The sequence below is a fragment of the Prinia subflava genome, chromosome 8, assembly GCF_021018805.1.
Source record: "Prinia subflava isolate CZ2003 ecotype Zambia chromosome 8, Cam_Psub_1.2, whole genome shotgun sequence".
In the NCBI taxonomy this organism is placed as follows: Eukaryota; Metazoa; Chordata; class Aves; order Passeriformes; family Cisticolidae; genus Prinia; species Prinia subflava.
In genome coordinates, this window is record NC_086254.1 from 14485077 (window position 1) to 14506595 (window position 21519).

At 62.4% G+C, this 21519-nt stretch overlaps 4 protein-coding genes across 4 annotated transcripts; 2 read left to right on the forward strand and 2 right to left on the reverse strand.

Moving 5' to 3' along the window:
• Window positions 1-2411: 2411 nt before the first annotated feature.
• Window positions 2412-6966, reverse strand: PLPPR3 (phospholipid phosphatase related 3). The gene is made up of 8 exons (XM_063403275.1): window positions 6808-6966; window positions 6012-6130; window positions 5673-5858; window positions 5409-5538; window positions 5015-5210; window positions 4882-4939; window positions 4497-4670; window positions 2412-4243 (listed from the first exon to the last, which is right to left on the reverse strand). Exons 2-8 carry the CDS (start codon window positions 6084-6086, stop codon window positions 2981-2983), a joined length of 2082 nt encoding a protein of 693 aa, XP_063259345.1. The 5' UTR covers window positions 6087-6130; window positions 6808-6966; the 3' UTR covers window positions 2412-2980.
• On the forward strand, window positions 6567-8138 carry LOC134554285 (basic proline-rich protein-like). The gene is made up of 3 exons (XM_063404825.1): window positions 6567-6609; window positions 6813-7427; window positions 7963-8138. Exons 1-3 carry the CDS (start codon window positions 6567-6569, stop codon window positions 8136-8138), a joined length of 834 nt encoding a protein of 277 aa, XP_063260895.1.
• Window positions 8139-8976: 838 nt separating this feature from the next.
• Window positions 8977-11344, forward strand: CFD (complement factor D). The gene is made up of 5 exons (XM_063403371.1): window positions 8977-9133; window positions 9289-9442; window positions 9692-9836; window positions 10211-10468; window positions 10857-11344. The coding sequence occupies exons 1-5, from the start codon at window positions 9067-9069 to the stop codon at window positions 11028-11030; spliced, it is 798 nt and encodes a 265-aa protein (XP_063259441.1). The 5' UTR covers window positions 8977-9066; the 3' UTR covers window positions 11031-11344.
• Window positions 11345-12684: 1340 nt separating this feature from the next.
• MED16 (mediator complex subunit 16) lies at window positions 12685-21400 on the reverse strand. Its single transcript, XM_063403240.1, has 15 exons — window positions 21264-21400; window positions 20745-20965; window positions 20284-20391; window positions 20003-20172; window positions 19057-19488; window positions 18677-18782; window positions 17859-18014; window positions 17363-17574; window positions 16913-17119; window positions 16301-16511; window positions 15997-16130; window positions 14984-15176; window positions 14549-14765; window positions 14106-14189; window positions 12685-13358 (listed from the first exon to the last, which is right to left on the reverse strand). Exons 1-15 carry the CDS (start codon window positions 21383-21385, stop codon window positions 13232-13234), a joined length of 2700 nt encoding a protein of 899 aa, XP_063259310.1. The 5' UTR covers window positions 21386-21400; the 3' UTR covers window positions 12685-13231.
• Window positions 21401-21519: the final 119 nt, after the last annotated feature.

The window sequence follows — 21519 nt, forward strand, 5'->3', positions numbered from 1 at the left end:
TGCCTGTTTTGCTTCTGATTTTTCCTTCTCATGTAATTCCAGCTGCCTCATTTTATTTAACTTTGACTTTTCACACACTCTGGGCAGTGTCCCTGTCTCTGTGGAGCCACGGGATGGGGTCCAGGCTGGAGCCCCAAGGCCTGAGGGTCGGGCCCTCACTGATGCCCTGCCTGTGTCACACTCCAGCACTTTGTTACTTCATGTTCCTAAACTTTCCATACGTTCTGGCTAATATCCATGAAAAATAACCCACTTTGAGTCAAACCCTCCTCTCTGTAGTCCTGTGCTGTAGCTGTGGGGCTGGATGTGACATTTTCCATCGTGGGGCAGGAGGTGCAATTCCCATCTCTCCATGAGCTGCCTGAGGAGCAGCTTTGTGCTTCTTTAAGGGTTGTAGTTCTTACCTGTATGCTCAGCTCTTCTCAAACTCCTGTCCAAAACTGTGTGGAGAAAATCCCCACTTGGAGCTGCTCTGCTGGCCCCGTCCCTCTGGGCTGAGCTAGCATTAGGCTCCAGCATATTCCACAGGCGTTTGCACAGCCCTCAGCCTCCAGGGTTTTACCGAGGGGGTCCTGCCGCAGCCAGGGCTGCTCAAAGGGGCCACTGTTGTTCCTTGAAAAGCTAATGGGATTTATAACAGCTGCCTGTGCAAGCTGGGCCGGGGGGATGCGGTGCTGCCCCACTGCAGTGAGCAGGAGCATCGCTCCGGGTTTGTTTCTGAGCTCTCTGGGACCCTGCCCAGGCTCCCGCGGGCATCCCTGTGCCCTTCCCGGGCCCCTCGGGCACTGATCTGCTGCTGGCGCGGCTGGAAGATCCCACCCGGGTGGCAGCGAGGGACGGGGTCCCCATGGGAACAGCGGTGGCTGCGGGGGGGTCGCGTCCTGCCCCTCCCATCCCTTCCCCGGGCAGAGCCCCCAGCCTGGCCCCGGACGGGCCCCAGATACAGCGGAGCCGAGTCGGGCGCTGCCCCCGCGGCCTCCCGCACCCCGGGCCGGCGCTGTCCGGGCGCGGAGAAAAGTGCCCCGAAGCTGCCTTTGACGGGAAAACGCTGACGGGGGGCAGTGGGGGCTCCTCCAGTCCGTGCCCGGAGCCGGGGGAAGGGGCTGCCTGCGGGGTGAGCCCCCTAAAGCCCGGCCTTCCACACGCCCTCAAAGCACCGCTGAGCGCGGAAAGGGGATTAGGTGCCAGCGGGAACCCCAAAGCAGGAACCCCAAATCGGGGAGCGGTTTGGGAATCCCAAATGGCAAAGCGAGCCCCGGGACGGGGCCGGGAGAGGGACCGAGCCCTTTGTGTGTCACAAAGCCGAGCCCTGCTCCTGGGGCTCACCGGGGAGACACCGGGACGTGCCTGGGACTCCGGGCAGAGGGTGTCCCCAGCAGAAAAGGCGGGGACACCGAACACGTGTGGTGCCCGGGCAGAGTCCAGGCCGGGGCTGAGATGGGGGCTGGCAGCCCTAAAAGGGGCCGGGGGGCGGATGGATGAGGATGAAGATGAGGATGAGGATGCTCCCTCCCTTCCCCGCGGATGCAGCAGCGGCTTTCTGGGGGGCTGCCCGAGGGAGGTCGAGGGCTGCGGGGGTGGGTGCGGGGCCGAGGGGTTGCCCGAGACTGCGAGAGCGATGCGGGGCTGTCAGTTGCCATGGAAACCGCTGGGTCAGAGGCGGCGTGTGACGCCATCGGCACCGCAATGAGCCGTGAGCGCGGGGGCGGCGTGGGGCTGCCGGCCTGGGAGCTCCCCCATCGCCGCGACCCCCAGCAAGGACCGCCGGAGCGCCGCGTCAATCCCGGTGACCTTCGCCAGCGGCTCCGGGTCACCTCCCCGGGTCACCCGCACCGCGGCTGGATGGAGCAGCCCCACGGCCCTCGTGCTGGTTTTACATCGGACCCCCTCATCTCCCACCCACCCGGGGCCCACCACAACCCCCCACACCACGAGCTGCTGCTGCCACAATCCTCCCGCTAATCCCGGGTGGCTTTTCCAGCACCGAGTCAGGGTTATGTGGATAATCCATATGTTTGCAAGGCAAAGGCTCTGGGATATCCACTATTAATCCAATTGGCGGTGGCAGTTTGGTGCCATCGGCACAGTGTCCTGTGGAGGGGGGGTCGTGGCTGCTCCAGCCTCTGCCCCCCGGAGCTGGGAACTCCCGCAGAGCCCTGGTCACCCCCCTCCAGCCGTGGAACCCAGCTGTCCCCCACCCTGCTGAAGGAACCCAGCCAGGGAACATCCACGTGTTTATTTGCTTTTCAAACCACAGCAGCTTCAGCTGTTGCCCGACATATTCGCAGCCTGGAGATCCCCTCTCTGCTCCCCCCAAACCTCGGCTGCGGCCCGGGGCTGCCCCTCCTGGGGCAGAGTTCAGCCCCCACTGCACTCCCACCCCAACACCCCCCTCTCCTCCAGTCCCTGCAGTATTTACAGCCTCTGCACGCCCAGAGCCACAGCGCTGGGCAAACCCCCCTCCCAGTCTGTCCACCACCAGCCTCCCTCACACAGACCAGTGGTGCAGGATTGGGGGTGTCACAGGACCCCCAGCACCCACAAACCCCCACATGAGCTAGGGCCTGCTGCCCCACAGCAGCCTCTTCCCCCTGTTAAACCCCTTAATCTAGTTCTCCCCAAAGCCCTTCAGCAGCACTTGTCCCTCCCCGCTCCCCTGCAGACATCCACTTCCAGAGATGGAATAAAATAACCCCTCAGAAATGTCAGCACCAGTGTTAGAGAAAAAAACAAAGTCAAAAGTGCTTGGAGCTGCCCAGCCCCACAGCCTGTGGGGGTCAGAGCCCCACCAGCTGCCCGAGCAGCAGCAGGGCCCCATGCTGGGGGTCCCACAGACGTCTCAGCTGGCTCAGTAGCAGTGTGGCTGTGCTGCTCAAGAGCAAAGCCAGCCCCGTCCTGCCATCCCCTGCAGAGGGACCCTGGCATCACAGAGCCCCCCCAAATCAGGGCAGGGGCGTGGGGCCCTGGAAGGCACCGGGGCTCAGTCCTTAAACCTGCGGCCTGCCTGCATCTTCTTGTAGTACAGGTCCACCTCGCTGTCCGCCGCCCCGTCGCGCTCGGCCGGCTTCCTCCGCAGCGTGGAGTCGCGGCTGGCTGCGGCCAGCAGCCCCTCAGGGGGGACCTCCACCCGCTCCCCACCACCCCCTGCTGCCCCCGGGATGGCGGCCAGGCTGCCGTAGCGTGGCTCGTCCTGCTCCATGTCGCTGACAGAGGAGCCAGGGGAGATACCGGCGCTCTTGGCTGGGCGGAAGCCGTGGAAATCCTTCCCCACCTCACCCAGCTCGTAGGTGTCTGGCCCCTCTGGCACCTTTGGCCCCGATTTCCACTCCCAGGGCCCGTTGCCAGCGGAGAGGTGGACAACAGGGTGGTGAGGGGCGTGAGCGTCGATGGTGATGATGCTGGAGCTGTCCCGCTCCGAGGGCGAGCGGTACTGAGAGGAGTCAGAGCTGGTGGAAGACGAGGACGTCTCCGAGTGCTTGGGGGTGACAGAAATGAGGCCCTGCTGCTTGGACATGGCGATGACCTGCATGAGGCGCGGGGGGTTGGCCACCCTCTGCGCTCCCCCCTTCTCCGCCACCATCACCCACTTGGCCCGCACGGCCGCCCCGCCGCCGGCCGCAGCCCCCGCGCCTGCCTGGCTCTCCTCGGGGATGTGCACCAGCTGCGAGGCGCCCGGCCGGGGCTGGATGAGCACGCGGGGCCCCACGGCCGCCCGCTCGGCCGAGCGCGCCTGCACCGTGGGGTACAGGGAGGGGGGCACCTCCTCACAGGGCTCCCCCACACCCCGGCCCTGCGCCGCCTCCTCCGCCAGCGTCATGCTCCGGCCCTCCAGAGACTTCTGCTTCCACTCCGTGATGAGCTGCTTAGAGCGGGAGGCGTCCACGGGGACGTGGATTGTCATGTGGCGCCGCGCGGGGTCGTCCATGGAGGGCGTGTTGACGCGGGGCAGGGTGTTGCTGAAGGTCACCATGTTCTCCTTGCCCATAGGGCTGCGGGGGGCCAGCAGGTCCACATCCACACTGGCCCGCTTCAGGCTGCCCAGAGAGTTCTTCTCGCGTGGCACCGGCCGTGCCGCCTCCTCCAGCCGTGCCTGCGGGTTCAGCTCGTCGGTGCTCACCGATTTGTTCTGGTGGTAGACAGAGTCGTGGCCCCGCTGTGTCAGCGCCCGCAGTGCGTCCTTGGCCGGTGCCTGCGTCGGGACCCGCTCCGTTGGGGCACGGAAGTTGCCAACAGCATGGAAAGCCTGTGGGAAGGAGAACCACAGAATCCTAGAATGCTTTGTGTTGGAAAGGACTTTTAAAGGTCATCGAGTCCAATGCCCCTGCCAGAGGCAGGGACAACTTCCACTAGACCGGGTTGCTCCAAGCCCTGTCCTGCCTGGCCTTGAACACTTCCAGGGATGGGGCAGCCACAGCTGCTCTGGAGAGTTTGGAGTCAAACGGCCCCACCAGGACCCCCAGCCCCCTCCCTGGGCCCAGGGCAGGACCGGCACCCACCAGGTAGGCGGCGATGCCGGAGCCGATCAGGAAGCCCACGTAGACATCGGCGGGGTGGCTGCGGTACTGCGTGATCTGGGTCAGGCCACAGATGCCGGCGGCGATGGCGAAGGCAAAGACCAGGATGGGCTTGAGGAGCTTGGTGCTGTCCGAGATGATGGAGTTGAAATACATCTGGGGCAGGAAGAGGTTGTTAGTCACGGCCCGGCCACGCAGAGAGCTGTTGGGTGCATGTGGGACCGCAGGTGCCTGCACACACACCCAGCACGGGCACAGGAATATTGGGCAGAGCTTGTCTGTGCCACAGGAGAGGGACACAGCTGCCAGTGGCGTGGGATTCATGCTGCCCCAAGCCAGCACGTGCCAGGCAGTGCCGGGAACTCACCGACACATAAACTGCAGCGAAAGCCGAGAGCGTCGCATGCTGGGATGGGAAGGTTTTCCTGCAGGGAGAGGGGATGTGGTTGGGACAGAGCAGGAGGGCTGGCAGTGTGGCACAGGGCTCCCCTGGCACGTACCTGGCAGAGAGAATGGCGTGCTTGTCGGTGCCTGAGCAGATGTCCTGGGTGATGTAGGGGTTGGCGTCGCAGGGAGTGCCCAGGAGTGTGTAGTTGGGCTTGCAGACGGTCAGGAAGAAGGGAGCGTGGTAGCCTGTGGCCAGCTGGATGATGTCTGTCACCAGGGCTGTGGCACAGAGCCCAAACACGTGGACACCTGGGGATGGCAGGTGACAGTGGGTAACCCTCATCCCACGTGGGGCAGCCAGGACCCCCCCAGCACTGGAGCACCCACTAGAACAGCTCCGGTGCAGTGTCCAGAGTTTGGGCAGGGTCATGCTCCAGCTATCACAGCCAGGGTGTCCCCATGTCCCCTCCAGCCCCCGGGTCCTATTCAGGCTGCAGCACAACGTACCCACAAACCTGACGGTGCGGCGCAGGAAGGAGTTGAAGTTGCAGCCACCGGCGTTGATGCTGCCCTCGGCACCGGCGCGGCCCTTCAGCCGGGACTGCAGGCAGTACACCATGGCCTCCCCGACCATGATCTGCGAAGGAACCGCTGGCTCAGGCCGGACTGGGGGGAGCTGGGCTGCTGGCAGAGCTGCCCGATGGGTGCTGGACCCTGCCAGACCCCAATCCCTTTGTCCCGACCCCCCCAGCAGGACAAGCCCGGACGCACCGAGGCGGCGGGCGCAGCGAAGGCCAGGCTGAGCAGCATCAGCAGTGGGATGAGCTCCTCATTGGTCTCCACGTAGGGCATGGAGAGCGTCCTGTCATGGCACTGGAAGCCCACCTTGGCCGGCTTGAAGAGGTCTGTCAGCTCCAGGAAATAGAGCGTCACGACAGAGGAGGCCACGATGGGCAGCTGTGGGGGAGAGAGCGGGGACCAAAGCACCCCCGGAGTGATGGCACCGCACAGTCCCAGCAGAACGGGGCACAGAACCCGACCCGCCGTGCCAGGGCCTGGGACAGAGCCCCTGCACAGCCTCCACCCTGAGCCCACCCACCCCACACCCACCTCCACGAAGTAGAAGCAGGGCAGGAGCGTCATGCTGTCCTTGGGGGCACGGGCTTTCTCCTTGGGGGGGATCATGGTCCTGGGCAGGTGCAGGGGGCCCACTGGGCTGTGCCTCCACCCTGTGGGGGCACAAGTGTCACCACACGGCAGGGGGACGGGCAGCCACAGTCACCCATGGTCACCCCTCCAGTCCCTGACCCTGGAGGGGGACGAGCACCCCCGGGCCACCACCCGGCCCTGCAGGGGTATGAACACCCCATGTCACCCCCTGTCACACCCAGGTCACACTACTGCCCCCGCTCAGGAGAGAGACACAGCCGGAACTGGGGGTGTCGGCACCCCAGGGGGGAGTCCCCCATCGCCCTGGGGGGTCCCCAACCGAGGCAGGGGCTGTGACAACAGGTGGGGAGGAGGCTCGTCTGTCGCGACAGACGGCGAGGCTGCTGCGGAGGGCGTGCAGAGGGGGTGTGCCCCCCGCAGAGCCGGGCCGGGGATGGGGTTCCCCGAGCCCTCCCGGCCCAGCCCCACGAGATTGCACCGAGCCGGTGCCGCGAAATGAGGGGGGAGGATAACGGGGATGAAGCGGCGAAGGGCAAGGGCGAGGGGCAGTGAAGGGAGGGGGCAATAACGGGAGATTAACCGGGGGTATAACCGGGAGGGCGGGGGGCGCAGCAGGGAACCTCCCCTTCGAAGGCACCGTGCCGCAGCCGCGGGCGGGGGTCTGGGCCGAGGGATGGGAGGGGGTGTCGGGGGAGGGAGGAGCGGCCCTTTGTGCCGGTCTGTGCCCCCCACTCACCTCAGCGGCGGCCCCGGGGCGCAGCGGGGCGGGGGGCGGCGGTAGCAGCGGCGAGCAGGGGGATGTCCCCGGGATCCGGGATGCTCCTGCCTCGGCGGAGCGCGGGGAGCGGCGGCTTCCTCCGCCCCCGCCGCCTCCTCCTCCTCCTTCTCCTCCTCCCTCGCCCGCCGTCCCCCGCTCCGCCCCGCAGCCCCCGGCCCCTCCCGGGGCGCCGAGCCCCCGCCGAGCCCCCATCGAGCCCCCGTCGGTGCCGGGATGGGGTCTGGGGGAGTCGGGGGAGGTTCGGGGTGTCGGAGGGGGGACGAGGCAAGACAAAGAGCCGGGCGGGGCCGAGGACAGCCGCGGGACCGAGCCCTCTCCGCACCGCTCCGCATCCCGGACCATGCCCAGGCCAGGGGGTCCCGGGGCCACCCCCAACACGGGCTGCCTCCACCGCCGGATCCACCCTTGTCCCCCTGTGCTGCTGCCCCCGCCCCAAGGCCCCGCCTGCCCTGCAGAGCCCCCTCCCTTGCCCTGGGCCTGTGGGGAGCTGCGGGGGTCCCGCATCACGGGAGTGCATGACCCCCAAAATCACCACCCCAGGACTCTGCCAGCCCCAGCTGGGCTCTGTCGGCCGGGAGGTGCCTGCCTTGCCCTGCCCTGCCCTGCCCTGCCCTGCCCTGCCCTGCCCTGCCCTGCCCTGCCCGTGGCACCTGAGGGCTTAGGGGGGGTCTCAGGGGGATTCCTGGACCCACACTCATCAGTAGCCCCAGGGACAGTGCTGGGGGACACCCTCAGCAGGAGCCTTGAGTCTCCCAAATTTGAGCCTGGGGAGGTGGGTGCAGCTCCCTTTGCTTTTTGGAAGCTCCCAGCAGCACCTGGCAGAGGCAGCAGCACCCCAGCCCCACCTGCCCGTGCCCTCGCTCTGCAGAGGATCCCGGCTGTGCCCAACCCAAAATCCCACCCTGTGCCCCATTCCCTGCACCCCAAACTCAGTTGTTCCCCCCAACCGCCCCCTGCCCACCCTCTCAGGGTCCTGTCCGGGGTCTGAGCAGCCCGGGCTCCACATGGTGCCCTTGTTCCATTTTTTGCCCTAAGTGGGCAGAAATCTCCCGGCGTATTTAACATCTAAATCCCGAATCCCTGGAAGCTGCAATTAAGCCGCTCTCCCTGCAGAAAATCCCCGGTTTGAGCCGGACTCGGCCGCCTCCCGCAACACCACCACGCCGCCTGCTCCGACCCCTGCCCACCGTGTGCCACCAGAGTGTGGGGACAGCGAAGCCACCTCTGCAGAGGGACACCTGAGCCTCCCCGGACCCCCCTCCTGGCCGATGTGTCCGGCCACCCGCTGACCAAGGGTCCGCTGGCTTGGGGTGGTCGGAGGGTCAGAGTTTGGGGCAATGGGGCGTCTGCGCGGCCGGACAAAGGGAATGCGGCAGCTCGGAGCTGTAAACGCTGGTGGAGCAGGAAAAGGAGAGGGTGGGCTCCAGCCTCTTGCGGGGCGCCCCCTGTTCGGTCCCGGCTGCGCAGTCGGGAGCGCGGCCGGACCCAGCTGTGGGTAGCCACGGTGGCCACGGGGCATCCCGGCAAGGGGCGAGGGCAGTCCCTCGATGCGCGGTGAGAGGCTCCGGGGACGAGCCCGGGAAGGGGCTCCGGGCGGCGGCTCCGGAGCTCGGGAACGCGCCCGGACCGGGCGGGAGCCGAGGCGGTGGCTCCGCTTAGTGGCAACTGGGAGAAAGGCAGAGGGGACCGGGGCTGCCACGGCCACCGGCATCCCGGAGACCGCCCCTGTCGCTGCCATCAGCCCTCCCATCCCCGCAGGAACCCCCTCGGGACAGGGGGGACGGGACGGGTTTGTATCCTGGGCACCCACCGAGCTGGCACCCAGCACCCACCAGGGACCGGCACCCCAGGCCGGGCGGGGCCCCCGCTCCTGGGGGGGGAGGGGATACAATCTGCCGGAGCCTTCTTTTGCCAAGATCCTGAACTTTTTCGGCATTAAAAACCCCGATGCAGAAATCCCCGGCGGCCCGTGCCAGGGCCAGCAGCTGGGCCGGGCTGTTTCCTCCTCCCGCGCTGTTTGTGCTGGGAACTCTTGACCCCTTTTATAAGCTGAATATTTCAAAACATTCAACCCACGCTGCGGAAACCCCCCCGCTCCCCCCTTTCCTGCCCCCCCGCTACCCCAAACTGGACATAAAAGCGAGTCCCAGCCCCAGCCCCGGGTGAGCAGCGTCCACCCCGCAGCCCCCGAGCATCCCCCAGCCGGGCTGTGCAGCCATGGGGCCAAATCCTGCTCCCGTCCTTGTCCTGGCTCTGCTGCTGCTGCTCTGGGCCCCAGTGAATGGTGAGTGCACCCCAGGGCAGTGACACGGCACAGGGGTGCCTGCCCACCTCCCCAATTCCTGCCTCCCCCTGCAGCCAGGTGCTGCTGCAGCCCACAGGGAGGGCTCCAGGGATCCTGTCCCGTGCCCCTGAGCTGACCCGGCCTCTCTCCTGCAGGGCAGCCCCGGGGACGGATCCTGAGGGGCTCCGTGGCCAGGCCCCACCTGAAGCCGTACATGGCCTCGCTGCAGCTGGACGGGCAGCACGTCTGTGGGGGGTTCCTCATCGCCCAGCAGTGGGTGCTGAGCGCTGCCCACTGCACCGAGGAGACGTGAGTGTGTGTGGGGGTCAGTGCAAAGCTGGGGGGGCTGCTGGACTCAGGCCAGATCCCACTGCACAGCCTTGAGCCCGGTGTCAGAGTGTGGGACTGGGCTCCCATCGGCAGCAAGGACTGGGCAGGGGCTGCAGGGCATCTCAGAGCTCCCTGGTGGGCTCTCTGCTCCCCCACAGCACTCCATTTCCATGGCTGGGTGCAGTGACACCCCCAAGCTGTTTGTCCCACGCTCTGACTCTCTTCCAGGGACGGCAAACTCTTCCAGGTGCTGCTGGGTGCCCACTCGCTGACGGAGCCAGAGCCCCACAAACGCCTGTACCAAGTGCGCGCCCAGTTCCCCCACCCTGGCAGCAACATCCACAACAACAAGGACGACCTTCTCCTCCTCCAGGTGGGCTGGCTGCTGACGGGACCCTCCTGCCCACCAGGCACAGCCCCGTTCCTGCAAACCCCACTGTCCCTTGGGACCCTGCAGGTCACTGATTGGCCGGAGGAAATCCTCATGGTCAGGCTGGGCCTGGTTCCCCTGTCCCTCCCTCTCCATCCCATGGGACCATCCCTGCTTCCCCCACCCTCTGTGCTGTGTCCAAATGCCTCCTCTTCCTCACAGCTCTGGTCTCTGGCTGCATCCTGGGGCTCTGATCAGGAGGCAAAGCCCTGAGTGTGGCTGAGGCCAGGACGGTGTCGGTATCAGGGCCGGGCTCGCTGTGCCCTGCTGCGTCCTGGGCACAGCTGCCCCTGTGACCTGGGTCCCCTCTGTGGCAGCTGGAGGAGAAAGCGGAGCTGAACTCGGACGTGCGGGTGCTGCCCTTCCAGCGGGAGGACCGGGACGTGGCGGCCGACACGGTGTGCGAGGTGGCGGGCTGGGGCACCACGGACCACAGCGGCACCCGGCCCGACAAGCTGCACCAGGTGGAGCGGCCGGTGATCAGCCGCGACGTCTGCAACCACCGCACGCGCCACGACGGCACCATCACCCACAACATGATGTGCACAGACTCCCGCAGGAAGGACACCTGCAAGGTACCACACACGCCCCGGGGAGCTGGCAGGGGGCAAGAGGGCACAGTGCCCGGAGCCTGGGAGAGGTGAGGGGCTGCAGAGCAGGAGGGGACAACTCCCCTGTCCATCCCTCCCCGTCCCATGGGACCATCACTGCTTCCCCCACCCAAGACCTTTGAGCTGTGTCCAAATGCCTCCCTCTTCCTCACAGCCCCAGCTCTGGTCTCTGGCTGCATTTTAGGGCTCTGATCAGGAGGCAAAGCCCTGAGTGTGGCTGAGGGGGTGAGTGCCCCCTGTGCTGGCTGCTGCAGAGCAGCTCAGAGCAGCCTGAGGCAGGAATGAGGGGTGGGAGATGGGCTGGGGTGTCCTAGCAAAGCCTTGGCCGTGCTGATGAAGTCTGGTCCTGCAGGGAGACTCCGGTGGCCCCCTGGTCTGTGGCGGGGTGGCCGAGGGGGTGGTCACGGCAGGCTCCCGTGTTTGTGGCAACTACAAGAAGCCGGCCATCTACACCCGCATCGCCCCGTACGCGGCCTGGATCGACGGCATCATGGCCTCGGCGGATGGGGACGGGGACACCCGCTGAGGGCACCACGGGGACCTGCTCCATGCCACGGCTTGCTGCTGCCAGCACGGCCAGAGCACCCACGGTGCTGCCCCACTGCGTGCCACGGGCTCCCACTGCTGCCCACCCTGCTGCCGGAGCGTCCCCACAAGCCAGGAGGAGGGCTGGGCCAGGGGACTGGCGAGGAACCAAGGAAGGGGGTCCCTGGCTCCCCACTCACAAAGCACAGGGCTCAGGTGGGGGAGAATCGGGGGTCACAGCCCTCAACAGGCTTTGCTGAAGGTGCTCAGAATGCTGCCTGCGACTGCTGCAATAAAGTGATGATGATTCCTGCAGAGCTGCTGGGCTGGAGGAGTGGGGTGAAGGAGGGAGCTGGGGGGGTCTGCACAAGGAGCCCCTGCCCAGGGGGAGCTGGACATGGGGTGGGAGATGCTGAGGTTGCGCCCTTGGGGACGGTGTGGCCTCGGGTGGGAGCAGGGGACACACCCTGCAGTGTGGCCACGACGAGATCTGGGACCTCCCGCAGGGTCATTGTGTGAATATTTGGGAAAGCAGAATCTGCCTGTTGCTGATACGGCAGTGGCAGCTCTGGCTCCCATGGTGGGATCTGTGCTGGAACCCAGCAGGATTCTCACTGGGACCCTCCTGTCCCAGGAGCTGAGGGACAGGGCAGGGCAGAGCCCCCATCTTCCCACCCTGGTCACCCCAGACCCCTGCTCCCCCACTGCCCTCACTTTGGAGGGCACAGGGCACAAGAGATGGGAGCAGGGCACAAGAGATGGGAGAAGGGCAGCAGCACAGCCCAGGGCACTGCCAGACCCTTCCAGTCCCATCCCAGGAGCTCCGAGGTCACCAGGTGCTAAGGGGGACACGAATGTGTCTCCATCCCCCTGCTGTGCTGCTGTTACCAATCAAACATTAAATAACCCCAAACCTGTTCTACAAGGAGCTCACGGAGGGCCCCGTTTGAGTTTTACTTACAGGGGAAAAGAGACTTAATAAGGTGCAGTTTCCTAATTAGCCATTTGATTGTCCCTAATTACCAGCAGAACAGAGGGGGAGAGGTCTGTGCAGCTCTTACAGCTCTGAGCAGTCAAACACTCGCTGGAGTCGAGGGATGAACTCTGTCACCAGCTCCAGTTCTCAATAATGAAATCATGGTTCCAGAGGGAAAGGGATGTACTAAGACTGGCTCACTCCCTCTCCTGAACGGTCTGTGGGGACCTGGAATTGCTGGCTGGGATGCAGCAGCAGAAAGCTCCAGGCTTTTCTCCCTAAGAGCTGAAGGATTCCTGGGAGAGAAGCAGCCCCAGATCACCCCCAAAGCGCTGGGGCTCCACAGGCACAGCCCTGCTGGCTCCAGGAGGTTGGGATGTGATTTCCTGCCCGGGGCAGCAGCAGCTGAGGGCAAGGGAGGGCAAAAGTCCAAAAGGATTTTTGGCTGCTCCTCCTCTGGCACGCTCAAGCGTCCAGCCTTGCTGAAGCTGGAGGCTTACACAACCTCAAGGATCTGATGTTTTTTCCTCGAGTGTCCATAAGGTGAACCTTGAAAACATCCTTTTCCCCTTCCCCTTTTCCCAACGATTGTGGTTCCTCTTCTGACAGATGCTCTGGCAGCCCTCCTGTGGCTCCACTGCTGGGCAGCCACGTCACACCACATAAACAAACCACATGGTTCTGTACAAAATCAGGAGAATTTTTATTTACAACAGCAAGAGGCAAAGGGAGGCTTCACTCCAGGCAGCAGCACTCACATTCCTGCTCCCATCCACCACTGATGGGCACACAGGAGCCAACTCCTGTCTCAGGGACAAGGCTGCTGAGGGATCAGGAGTGCCCAGCCCCTGTGGCACTGCCCAAGCAGCCAGAGGGATGTGAGGCACCACCTGTGCTCCCTCAGCTGGGACTTTTCCTCACCAGCTGCCCCATCACCAATCTCTGCCCACGCCAGGGCAGCTGCCAGGATGTTGCTGCTCTGCTGGCACAGCCCCAAAATACAGCCAGGCTCTCCCCTCTTGGGCCTCAAATTATGGGGAAACCTCTGGCATTCCTTTTCAGCTCTTCCCTGGTGAGAGGCAGAGCTCCCTCAGCTCTGTTTCCCAGCACAGCTCAACCAAGGACAAGCAGCAGCATGAGGGAGAGGAGCTGCCATTCCCTGTCCCAAAACCTCTGTGAAGGGAGCCCCGTGCAGCTCTTGGCCCCCACTGCACCCCAGGAAAGGCTCAGGAGTAGCTGAGGGGCATCTTCCTCCACAGCCCCCCACACAGGCAGTTCTTGATCCAGCGCTGCTCCCACTGCTTCACTGCTGTCACCTTGTTGGGTGACTTCAGCATGGTGACACAGCCACACCTGGGGGGGACACGGAGGGTGCTGGGGGGCAGTGCAGAGCCAGCACTGCTGGGGAGCTGCATGGGTCACACAGGGATCTGGGTATCCGTGGGGGAAACCAGCTCCTGTCACCTGCAGGTGACACTTTGAGCACCAAAACCAGCTGAATCCAGCGAGCAACAATCCCGCTGAGGGCTCTGCTGGAGCTGGAGCCTGGCAAGGAACAGCCCCAGCTGCTGTTTATACATGAAACAACTGACAGTCATCTCACAAAAATGATCTGCTACAGAGGCTTTCTATTAAAACCAGTAATTAAAGCTAATTCAATCACATGACTTAGATGGATGTTTGTTCCCTGAGCCATTATCCTGAAATCCAGGCTCTCCCACGAGGGTGGGTGAGTGGAGCAGCACGAAATGCAAGCCTGGTGGAAAGATGACCCCAAAATGGAGCAGGGGCAGGGGGGGATTCCTCCTTCCAGCCCTGCTATGACCACACAGGTGCTTTAATGATCAAACCCACAGAACTGGGCATCACATAAAGGAGCTGCTGTAGGGTCTCCTCCAGGCCAGATTACTTTAAGAGATTTACCTGATCTGTTTGATTTTTAACCCAAGGGCTAGGCTGCAACAATGCCACTTTCTGACAATGATGTGGACATCCCAGGTTGGGGACACCTTAAACACAGCCCCAACCGGCCCCAGAGAGCTCCTGAAGGACTCAGGACAGTCCAAGTCCTGCCCAAGCTCCCCTGCAAGTGTCACTTACCTGGTACAGGACTTGCATTCCTCTGTGGGGTAGGCGCCCAGGTGCAGCCGCCTCAGGTGGTCAATTTTGGGCTGTCCAGGGGCTCTGGGGAGGGAGAACAGGACTTTCCTAGAGTCACTTTTCATAAGCTGCTCCCAGGACAGGGAGCTGCATCTCACTGGCCAACAAGGCAGAGGCTCTGCTTACTTGCCCACCCAATGCCACGAGATTCGTTGTCACAATGACACAATTAATCACATTAATTGATGGAGTTTCCCCCCGCCCCCCATTTGCTATCACTTTTCTTTCAGTGCTTAAAATTCCCAGCCCATCACAAGCTGAGAAATGGATTCGAGCAGAGAGGACAAACTGCTCTTGGGTCACACCAACAAGGAGACAAGCCAAACCTCAGAGTGCCCAGATTCCTTCTCACCACAGCACTGACTCCTTCCAGGGGTTTGTACCTGACAAAAGCATCGAACTGGGAAGAGACAGTGTGGCCAACAAGCCCGGGAGCCTTCCCAAACTGCAGCCTGACCAGCTGCTTGTTCTGCAGCTTGCTGATGATGCCATCGTTGATGGGCAGCCAGTCAATGTTGGGAATGAGCAGCTGGCTGGGCAGGAGGCAGCACTCATCGATCAGGGCATCATCGGGCTCCGTGATGTGATTTTCCTCACGACCTGCATGGGAAAGGAAGGAAAGAACCCTGTGACCTTTACATTTCTCCCTCAGAGCTCCAGAGAGCTGCGTGCAGCCTCCTCCTCCACTGCCAACTCAGCCTGGAGAACAATAACCTTGGCAGCTGCACTTGCCCTTTCTCTACGTGCCAGACCCCCTCGGAGTCATGTCCCACCCCACTGCTGCAGGAATCACGGTTCAGGGAACCGGCCAAACTCACAGCACAGCCAGAGCTTGGTCAGGAGCCGGAAGAGCAGGGACATGCTGTCCTGGGTGTCCGAGGTTGCCGTGTACACGGGCAGGCAGCTGGGCTTGAGCAGCCCCCAGATGCGGATCACCACCATGAGCTCCCGGAACATGGCGAGGGACGCGCCGTCGCGCAGGAAGCTGTGCCCAGGGCGCACCGGGGAGCCCTGCGGGGACAGGGGCGTGGGTGGGGGTCACACCGGCCTGGGAGGGGTCATCCCGGCCTGGGAGGGGTCACACCGGCCTGGCTGGGGGTCACACCAGCCTGGGAGGGGTCACACCAGCCTGGGAGGGGTCACACCAGCCCGGGAGGGGTCACACCAGCCCGGGAGGGGTCACACCAGCCCGGGAGGGGTCACAGCAGCCCGGGAGGGGTCACACCAGCCTGGCTGGGGGTCACACTGGCCCAGGAGTGGTCACACCAGCCCGGGAGGGGTCACACCGGCCCAGGAGGGGTCACACCAGCCCAGGAGGGGTCACACCAGCCCGGGAGGGGTCACACCAGCCTGGGAGGGGTCACACCAGCCCGGGAGGGGTCACACCAGCCTGGCTGGGGGTCACACTGGCCCAGGAGGGGTCACACCAGCCCACGAGGGGTCACACCAGCCCACGAAGGGTCACACCAGCCCCAGCCATCACCATGCTGCACCCAGACAGCTCCTGCTTCCAGCAGCACACACCCTATGGAACCCGCTGCTGGTGATGGTGGAGGGTCACCTGAAGGTGACAGCTCTGCAGAGCTGCAAGAGGAGTGTCCCCAGATCCCCCAGCAGACCCAGATGGGCGTGCATGGGAAGGGACATTCTCTAATTCTGCTGTTCCCTACTCCTCCCCAGTGCCTGTGCTGATGGGGACATGTGGCCCTGTGTGCCCAAAGCTTCCCAGCACTGCCCACGGGTGTTTGCATCCTCTTGAGCACAGGGGTGAGAAGCTGTCTTGGCAGCTTTGAGGTTTGGCTTGTGTCCTTCCCAGCACTCAAGGTCTCACCTGGTTGGGAAGGCTGGCCAGCAAGTAGAGCACAAAATCCCCCACCCACTGGATGAGCTGCTGCAGGGACTGCAGTGTCGTCATCTCCAGCACAAACTCTTCCGTCTTCAGGTTAATCATCACCTTGTCAATGTCTGGAAGAGAAGCAGGACATTGCCTGGCTCAGGAAGATGGATCCAAACCTCACACCCTCCCTGTGGAGGTCACCCTTGTCCTCCCCTCAAATCCAGGAGTTACCATGAGACCGTGACACCACGGGGAACAGCCCAATCCCAAATCCCGGGATGCTGTGAGCAGTCAGTACCTACATCGGTGATCTTGGAGCAGATCTCGGTGAGCCGGTCCCCGGGGCTCTTGTCGGGGGTGTTGAGGAAGTGTGGGCGCAGCAGCGACTTCAGGGTGCAGCTGATGGCGATGAGGAAGAGCTTGGCGTGGTAGTCACACACACGGGCCACCGTGCTGGAGGAGAGCTTGCACAGCGAGGCCTTCATGGCAACGATGCGTGTGGAGAGCACCTGAGCCCCGGGGAAACGCAGCAAAAGGCACAGGGAAAGGCAGGAATTAGCATAAGCTCATTAAAGCTGCTGCTGCTGCTTTATTCTCTGCTGCAGGAGTGACAGGAACAGTGAACGCTGTGCACGTGAGCGCCGTGCTGGGCACGTGCTGCTGCTCCCAGAATCTGACAAAAATAGACTTCACCCTCTCTCCCCAAGTTTCCAACAGGTAGAGACCCCGCTGATGTCAAAGTGAAGGCTGTTGATGTGGAAACCCTTCCCAGCTCCATCACAGCCCGAGCCAGGCACCCAGAGAGCACAGCCAGGCAGAGCCACCAATGTCCTGAGCAGCACTGGCTGCTCCCCACTCCAAGCCCCTGAGCACCCCCTGCCCAGCCTGGGAGCCAGCCCAGAGCTCCCACCTGCTGCAGGGCGGCGTTCTGACGCATGTACTCCTCGTGCAGCTTCTCCACCAGGTTCTGCACCATGCTGGGCTGCACGTGCAGCAGGATGTCCCACCAGTCGTAGCCGGTGACCATGCAGTACTCCAGCAGGAACAGCAAGTGCCGCAGGGACATGTTCATGTCCAGCACGTGGCCCATGGAGGGGGAGATGCGGAGCATGCTCAGCTTGAAGGGAGGAACCAAAGGGAAGCTGGCTTCAGGGATGGGCTTGAAATTGTTCCACAAAGCCACAACACAACACGGGGCCCAATGAAGCTCGGTCCTGAACTAGTGACAGTTTCTGCACTACTGGCATCCATCCCTTTCCAATACACATCTCACAGCTGGGAATCCCAGTATTTTCTGAGCAACCCATCACCCCTGAGAGAGCCTGGGTGAGAAACAACCTCACCACAAGACAGCACCAACCTTGCCATGGCTGTCCACGCCAGCCAGGGCCAGCGATGTCCAGGAGAGCTGCATGGCCTTGAAGTGCACCAGGGGCCCGGCGGTGCGCGGGCGCTTGAGGGCCGGCTCGTCCACGGGGCGCTGCGAGGAGGAGCCGTAGAACACGGCCATCATCTGCAGGGACAGCCGGTGCACGATGTGCACACTGCCATCGTGGAAAGCCAAGGCCAGGCCTGGGGACAGGGGACAAGCAGGGCTGAGCAAGCAGCTCCTCTGCAGTGTAGCAGAGCCCTCAGCTGAAGCAGTGGCCAGCTCTGAGGCCCATGGGGAAGCCAAAGGGCTGCGGGCTCACAGCACGTCACAGCCTCTTCCCACAATGAGAAACACAAGGGGATGGCTGGGAAGACATCCTGTTTGAAAGTTTTCCTTCAGCATTCCACGTGCTTTACTTCAGCTACAGCTCAGGCAGTGAAATTTCGGGCAAAAGCCACAAGTTTAGACAACAGGAACTCCTTACCCAGTCCAGGGAAGAACTTGGTGTCGTTTGCCACCTTCAGGTCGGTGTTGGTCAGGGAGATTGGCAGCTTTGGCAGAGCCACGGCCGACACCCGGTCCAGGTCGTTGGTGGCAGACAGGATCCGCCACTTGAGGATCATGGGCTGCTTGTCTCCCACTTGGGAAAAAAAAAACCAAATGAGTGAGAGTTTTGTCCCAGAAAGATCAGAAAATCTGTGCCCTGTTTCTGCCCACACTCCCTAACCAAGCAGGATCACAGATCAGGCATGGTTATAATTCCCATATATTTCCAGTGTGGTTATAATTCCCATATATTTCCAGTATGTTTCCCTCATATTTCTGTTTTTTTCCTGAATTATACAAACATGTTTTGCTAAATCTCTCTTGATGGGAAGCTCTGCTGCGGGTGATTAAGATCTTTATATACAATAATCCTTTATATTTCCCCAAACAAAGTGCCCCGATTAATTGTGTTCTATCTGAGATCAGGTGGAGCCCAGGCAGCCAGGGCAGGGGATTAATCCAGCTCTGCTGCTCCAGCCTGGTCCTTTGGGAGCCTTTTCTCCACTGCAGGAAGGGCGGCCGTGCAGCAAAACACAGAAAATGTCTTTTATGAAGTGAAAGCAACAACCAAACCCTTTCCTGGAAACAGCAAGTTGCTGCCTATGATGGAAACACACAGAACAGGCTGAGAACACCTGAAAATAAACATGAGATTCTGAAAAATCCCATCTGTGAGATAATGGATGGGAGAAACTGTGCTGATTTTTCCCCCAGACCAAGCTCCTGCTATTGAGAGTCCCCAGGGCAGACACTTACCCACAGGAGAGATCTGCTGGAAGATGTTGTTGACAGGCAGGCCCTCCTTCCTAAGGGACCAGCACTCCACAATGCTGTTGTTTTGGTTGGAAGCACAAAGCAGCACCTGTGGAACAGAGCCCCCCACCACAAACATCACAACAGGGAGGACACTGCCCTGGTCATTCCCACTCTCCATTTCCAGGGTGCTGCTCACACTCAGGTCACGCTCCACCAGCAAAAAGCTCAGGATCAAATCAGTGGGAGGGGATAGCGAGGTCCCTAATTCCAGCTGCACCAGCAGCACTTCCCCAGAAGGGAAACTGAGAATACCAAGAGTATTGCAGGGCGTGCTGGACCCCTCCAGACCCTGTGAGATGCAGCAAAGAGCAGCCACCCACCTGCTCCGACATGTCCCGAGCCAGGAACTTGAGGTGGGTGATGGCAGGGTACTTGTCCTTGCGGGCGGGGTCCGTGGTGCAGCGCATGAAGAGCGAGGGCAGGATCTCGGTGTCGATCTTGCACTTCTCGTTCACCACGCTGACACAGACCTTGTAGAACTGCACGGGGGACGCGCTGCTGCCGTCGGACGTGGCCACCACGATGTTGCCCCCGCCCGTGAAGGCGACATCGGCCAAGGCCACGCGGCAGCGCAGGCGGCACAGGCTCTCGGTGGCCGTCAGCACCTGCCCGTTGGGCTTGAGGAGGGACACGGTGACCAGGCCACTGATGGTGACAGCGATCCAGCCCTCCATGGGCTTCCCGCCGAACAGCGTCAGCGACGGGGAGAATTTCACACGGGAGAACTTCTCGCCGAAGTTCGAGGCTCCAGACTGCAACAGAGGGCAACAAAACCCCAAAATTTGACCCTGTGGAGATCTCCTCGTGGGAGAGGGGCAGGATTTGTGTGGGGCATCCCAGAAGTTAAGAAAGCACGAGCAGGGAACTTGTGTGTGGCAGCTTTGGGTTTTCAGAGTCTGCAGAATCACACACGTTTCCACACGAGGAGCTCAACTCTGTGTCCAAATCCCCAGATCAAACCTCAGCACCCCAAATGCATTTCCTCTGAATTATCACTGGTAAGGAAAGAACTGCTCTGTCTCTGTGTTCCTGCCTAGAACTGAGGTAGCAGACTAAAGGAGACATATATTGAATCACCGAGACAAAAAAGGTTCTAAATCCCCTCAGAATTGAGCAGGAACCAGGAATCTGACTTCTCTTTGACTGGAAAAACACCCCCAAGACCACAAGAGAGCCCAGAGCATGGAACACAGGCAGGATCCTGAGTTCTCTGCCAAGACTTGAGCCAGAGTTCCAGCCCTGATCCCTCACGAAGCTGAGACAAACCTTCTCCACGTGCAGCGCCAGCTTGACGCCGTTGTGCAGCCAGGACAGGGCCACCACCGGGTCCCCCTCCACCACGCTGCCCACCGTGTTCTCCCAGCTGTTGGCCAGGTGATCTGTCATGCCCCAGCACTTGATGTGGCCATCAGCATCTGCCGAGAGCAGCCTGGAGCCTGTGACAGTGACACTGTATGAGAACAGCCAAAACCCCACAGGGAGACACATCCTGTCGCTTTGAGACATGCACAGCGTGGGTGGGACAACAAGGAGGGATCCCAGCCCACCTGACTGATCCCACTCCAGACACGTGATGACTTCAGTGTGGCCCGAGTTCACCGAGTAGACGTCCCAGGGGTGCTCGGTGTCGATGATATGAACCATGTGGGTGAGATCTGCGGGAACACAGAAGTGACTCCCTGTCCCTTGTCACTGTTTCTGAGCCTCAGAGCCTCGGCTGACGCAGGGAAAACATAAAACATTTTATAGAAATGATTTGGGGTAGCGTAGCAACTGTGCTGGGAGCTCAGTGAGGGGCCAGACACCGATGTGGAACTGGTCCTGATTTAGGGGAACCAAACCCACTAAATGAGTGTTAGACACTGCCAGAGGCTACGGGATGGAAGGAACAGGAGGAGCAGCAGCCGGGAGCTGCCAGGGCAGGGCAGAGCTCCGGCCCCGTGGATCCTGGACTTTCCCAAGAGCACCGGGAGCTTCCAGGAGAGATTTCCCGAGGGGCACGCGGTACCTTTCTCCTCCTCATTGCGGAGGTCGGTGGTGAAGGCGATGAGGTTGCGGCAGGACCAGGCGCACACGAGGGGGATGGAGGGGCAGTGGTTGCTCTTGGGTTTCTTCTCCCACTCGCATACGTAGGCCAGGTCCATCCCGCCGGCCCGGCCCGGCCCCGGAGCGGACACGGGACAGCCTCGGCCCGGCCCCGGAGCGGACACGGGACAGCCTCGGTCCTGCCTGGGGGCGACACAAAGCCGGTCACACCGGGAACGGAACGTACGGCCCGGCAGGGACCCCGGCCCCAGGGGCCGTGGGGAGGGCACAGCCCTCAGGACACGGGCGGGGACAGCCCAGCACCGGCACAAACACCGGAGGGAGCGCCCCGCGGGTACCGCCCCTACGGCGGGCGGCAGGGTCCCGGGGATGGGTGCGGGGTGAACACGGGGAGGTGCCGGAGGTTCCCGGGGCTCGCGGGAAGGTCGCAGGAGGGGCCCGGGGCTGCCTCGGGAGGTTTCCCCGGTCGGGCCGCACTCACCGGCGCCCGCCGCCTCCCGCCGCTCCCCAGGACCCCGCGGGCTGCCCGTGCCGCGCCTGCGCCGTGCGCTCAGGCACCGCCGCGGACACCCTCAGAGAACCACCCAGCGGCTTAATTTGCATAACAAACTACCCAGAACCCACCGCGCAGAGCTAATAACCATAATCGGCGGATTTCGGACATTTTTATGGAAATCCAAGGAAAATAAGGGGGTAAAGTGCTGACGAACACTTAGGGGGGCTCATTATGCATTCAA

Excerpts from the sequence above, each read along its gene's own strand:
- CFD (XM_063403371.1), top strand. The coding sequence starts at position 9,067 with ATGGGGCCAAATCCTGCTCCCGTCCTTGTCCTGGCTCTGCTGCTGCTG. Across the intron at positions 9,134-9,288 it reads GCTCTGGGCCCCAGTGAATG|GGCAGCCCCGGGGACGGATC; the intron begins GTGAGTGCACCC and ends TCTCTCCTGCAG. Across the intron at positions 9,443-9,691 it reads GCCCACTGCACCGAGGAGAC|GGACGGCAAACTCTTCCAGG; the intron begins GTGAGTGTGTGT and ends ACTCTCTTCCAG.
- LOC134554285 (XM_063404825.1), top strand. The coding sequence starts at position 6,567 with ATGAGGGGGGAGGATAACGGGGATGAAGCGGCGAAGGGCAAGG. Across the intron at positions 6,610-6,812 it reads TGAAGCGGCGAAGGGCAAGG|CGGCGGCCCCGGGGCGCAGC; the intron begins GCGAGGGGCAGT and ends CACTCACCTCAG. Across the intron at positions 7,428-7,962 it reads TGGGCTCTGTCGGCCGGGAG|AAAATCCCCGGTTTGAGCCG; the intron begins GTGCCTGCCTTG and ends CTCTCCCTGCAG.
- PLPPR3 (XM_063403275.1), bottom strand. The coding sequence starts at position 6,086 with ATGATCCCCCCCAAGGAGAAAGCCCGTGCCCCCAAGGACAGCATGACG. Across the intron at positions 5,211-5,408 it reads CCGCACCGTCAGGTTTGTGG|GTGTCCACGTGTTTGGGCTC; the intron begins GTACGTTGTGCT and ends TGCCATCCCCAG. Across the intron at positions 4,940-5,014 it reads CACGCCATTCTCTCTGCCAG|GAAAACCTTCCCATCCCAGC; the intron begins GTACGTGCCAGG and ends CTCTCCCTGCAG.
- MED16 (XM_063403240.1), bottom strand. The coding sequence starts at position 21,385 with ATGCAAATTAAGCCGCTGGGTGGTTCTCTGAGGGTGTCCGCGGCGGTG. Across the intron at positions 19,489-20,002 it reads TGGCGCTGCACGTGGAGAAG|TCTGGAGCCTCGAACTTCGG; the intron begins GTTTGTCTCAGC and ends CCTCTGTTGCAG. Across the intron at positions 17,120-17,362 it reads GCGTGGACAGCCATGGCAAG|CTGAGCATGCTCCGCATCTC; the intron begins GTTGGTGCTGTC and ends CCTCCCTTCAAG.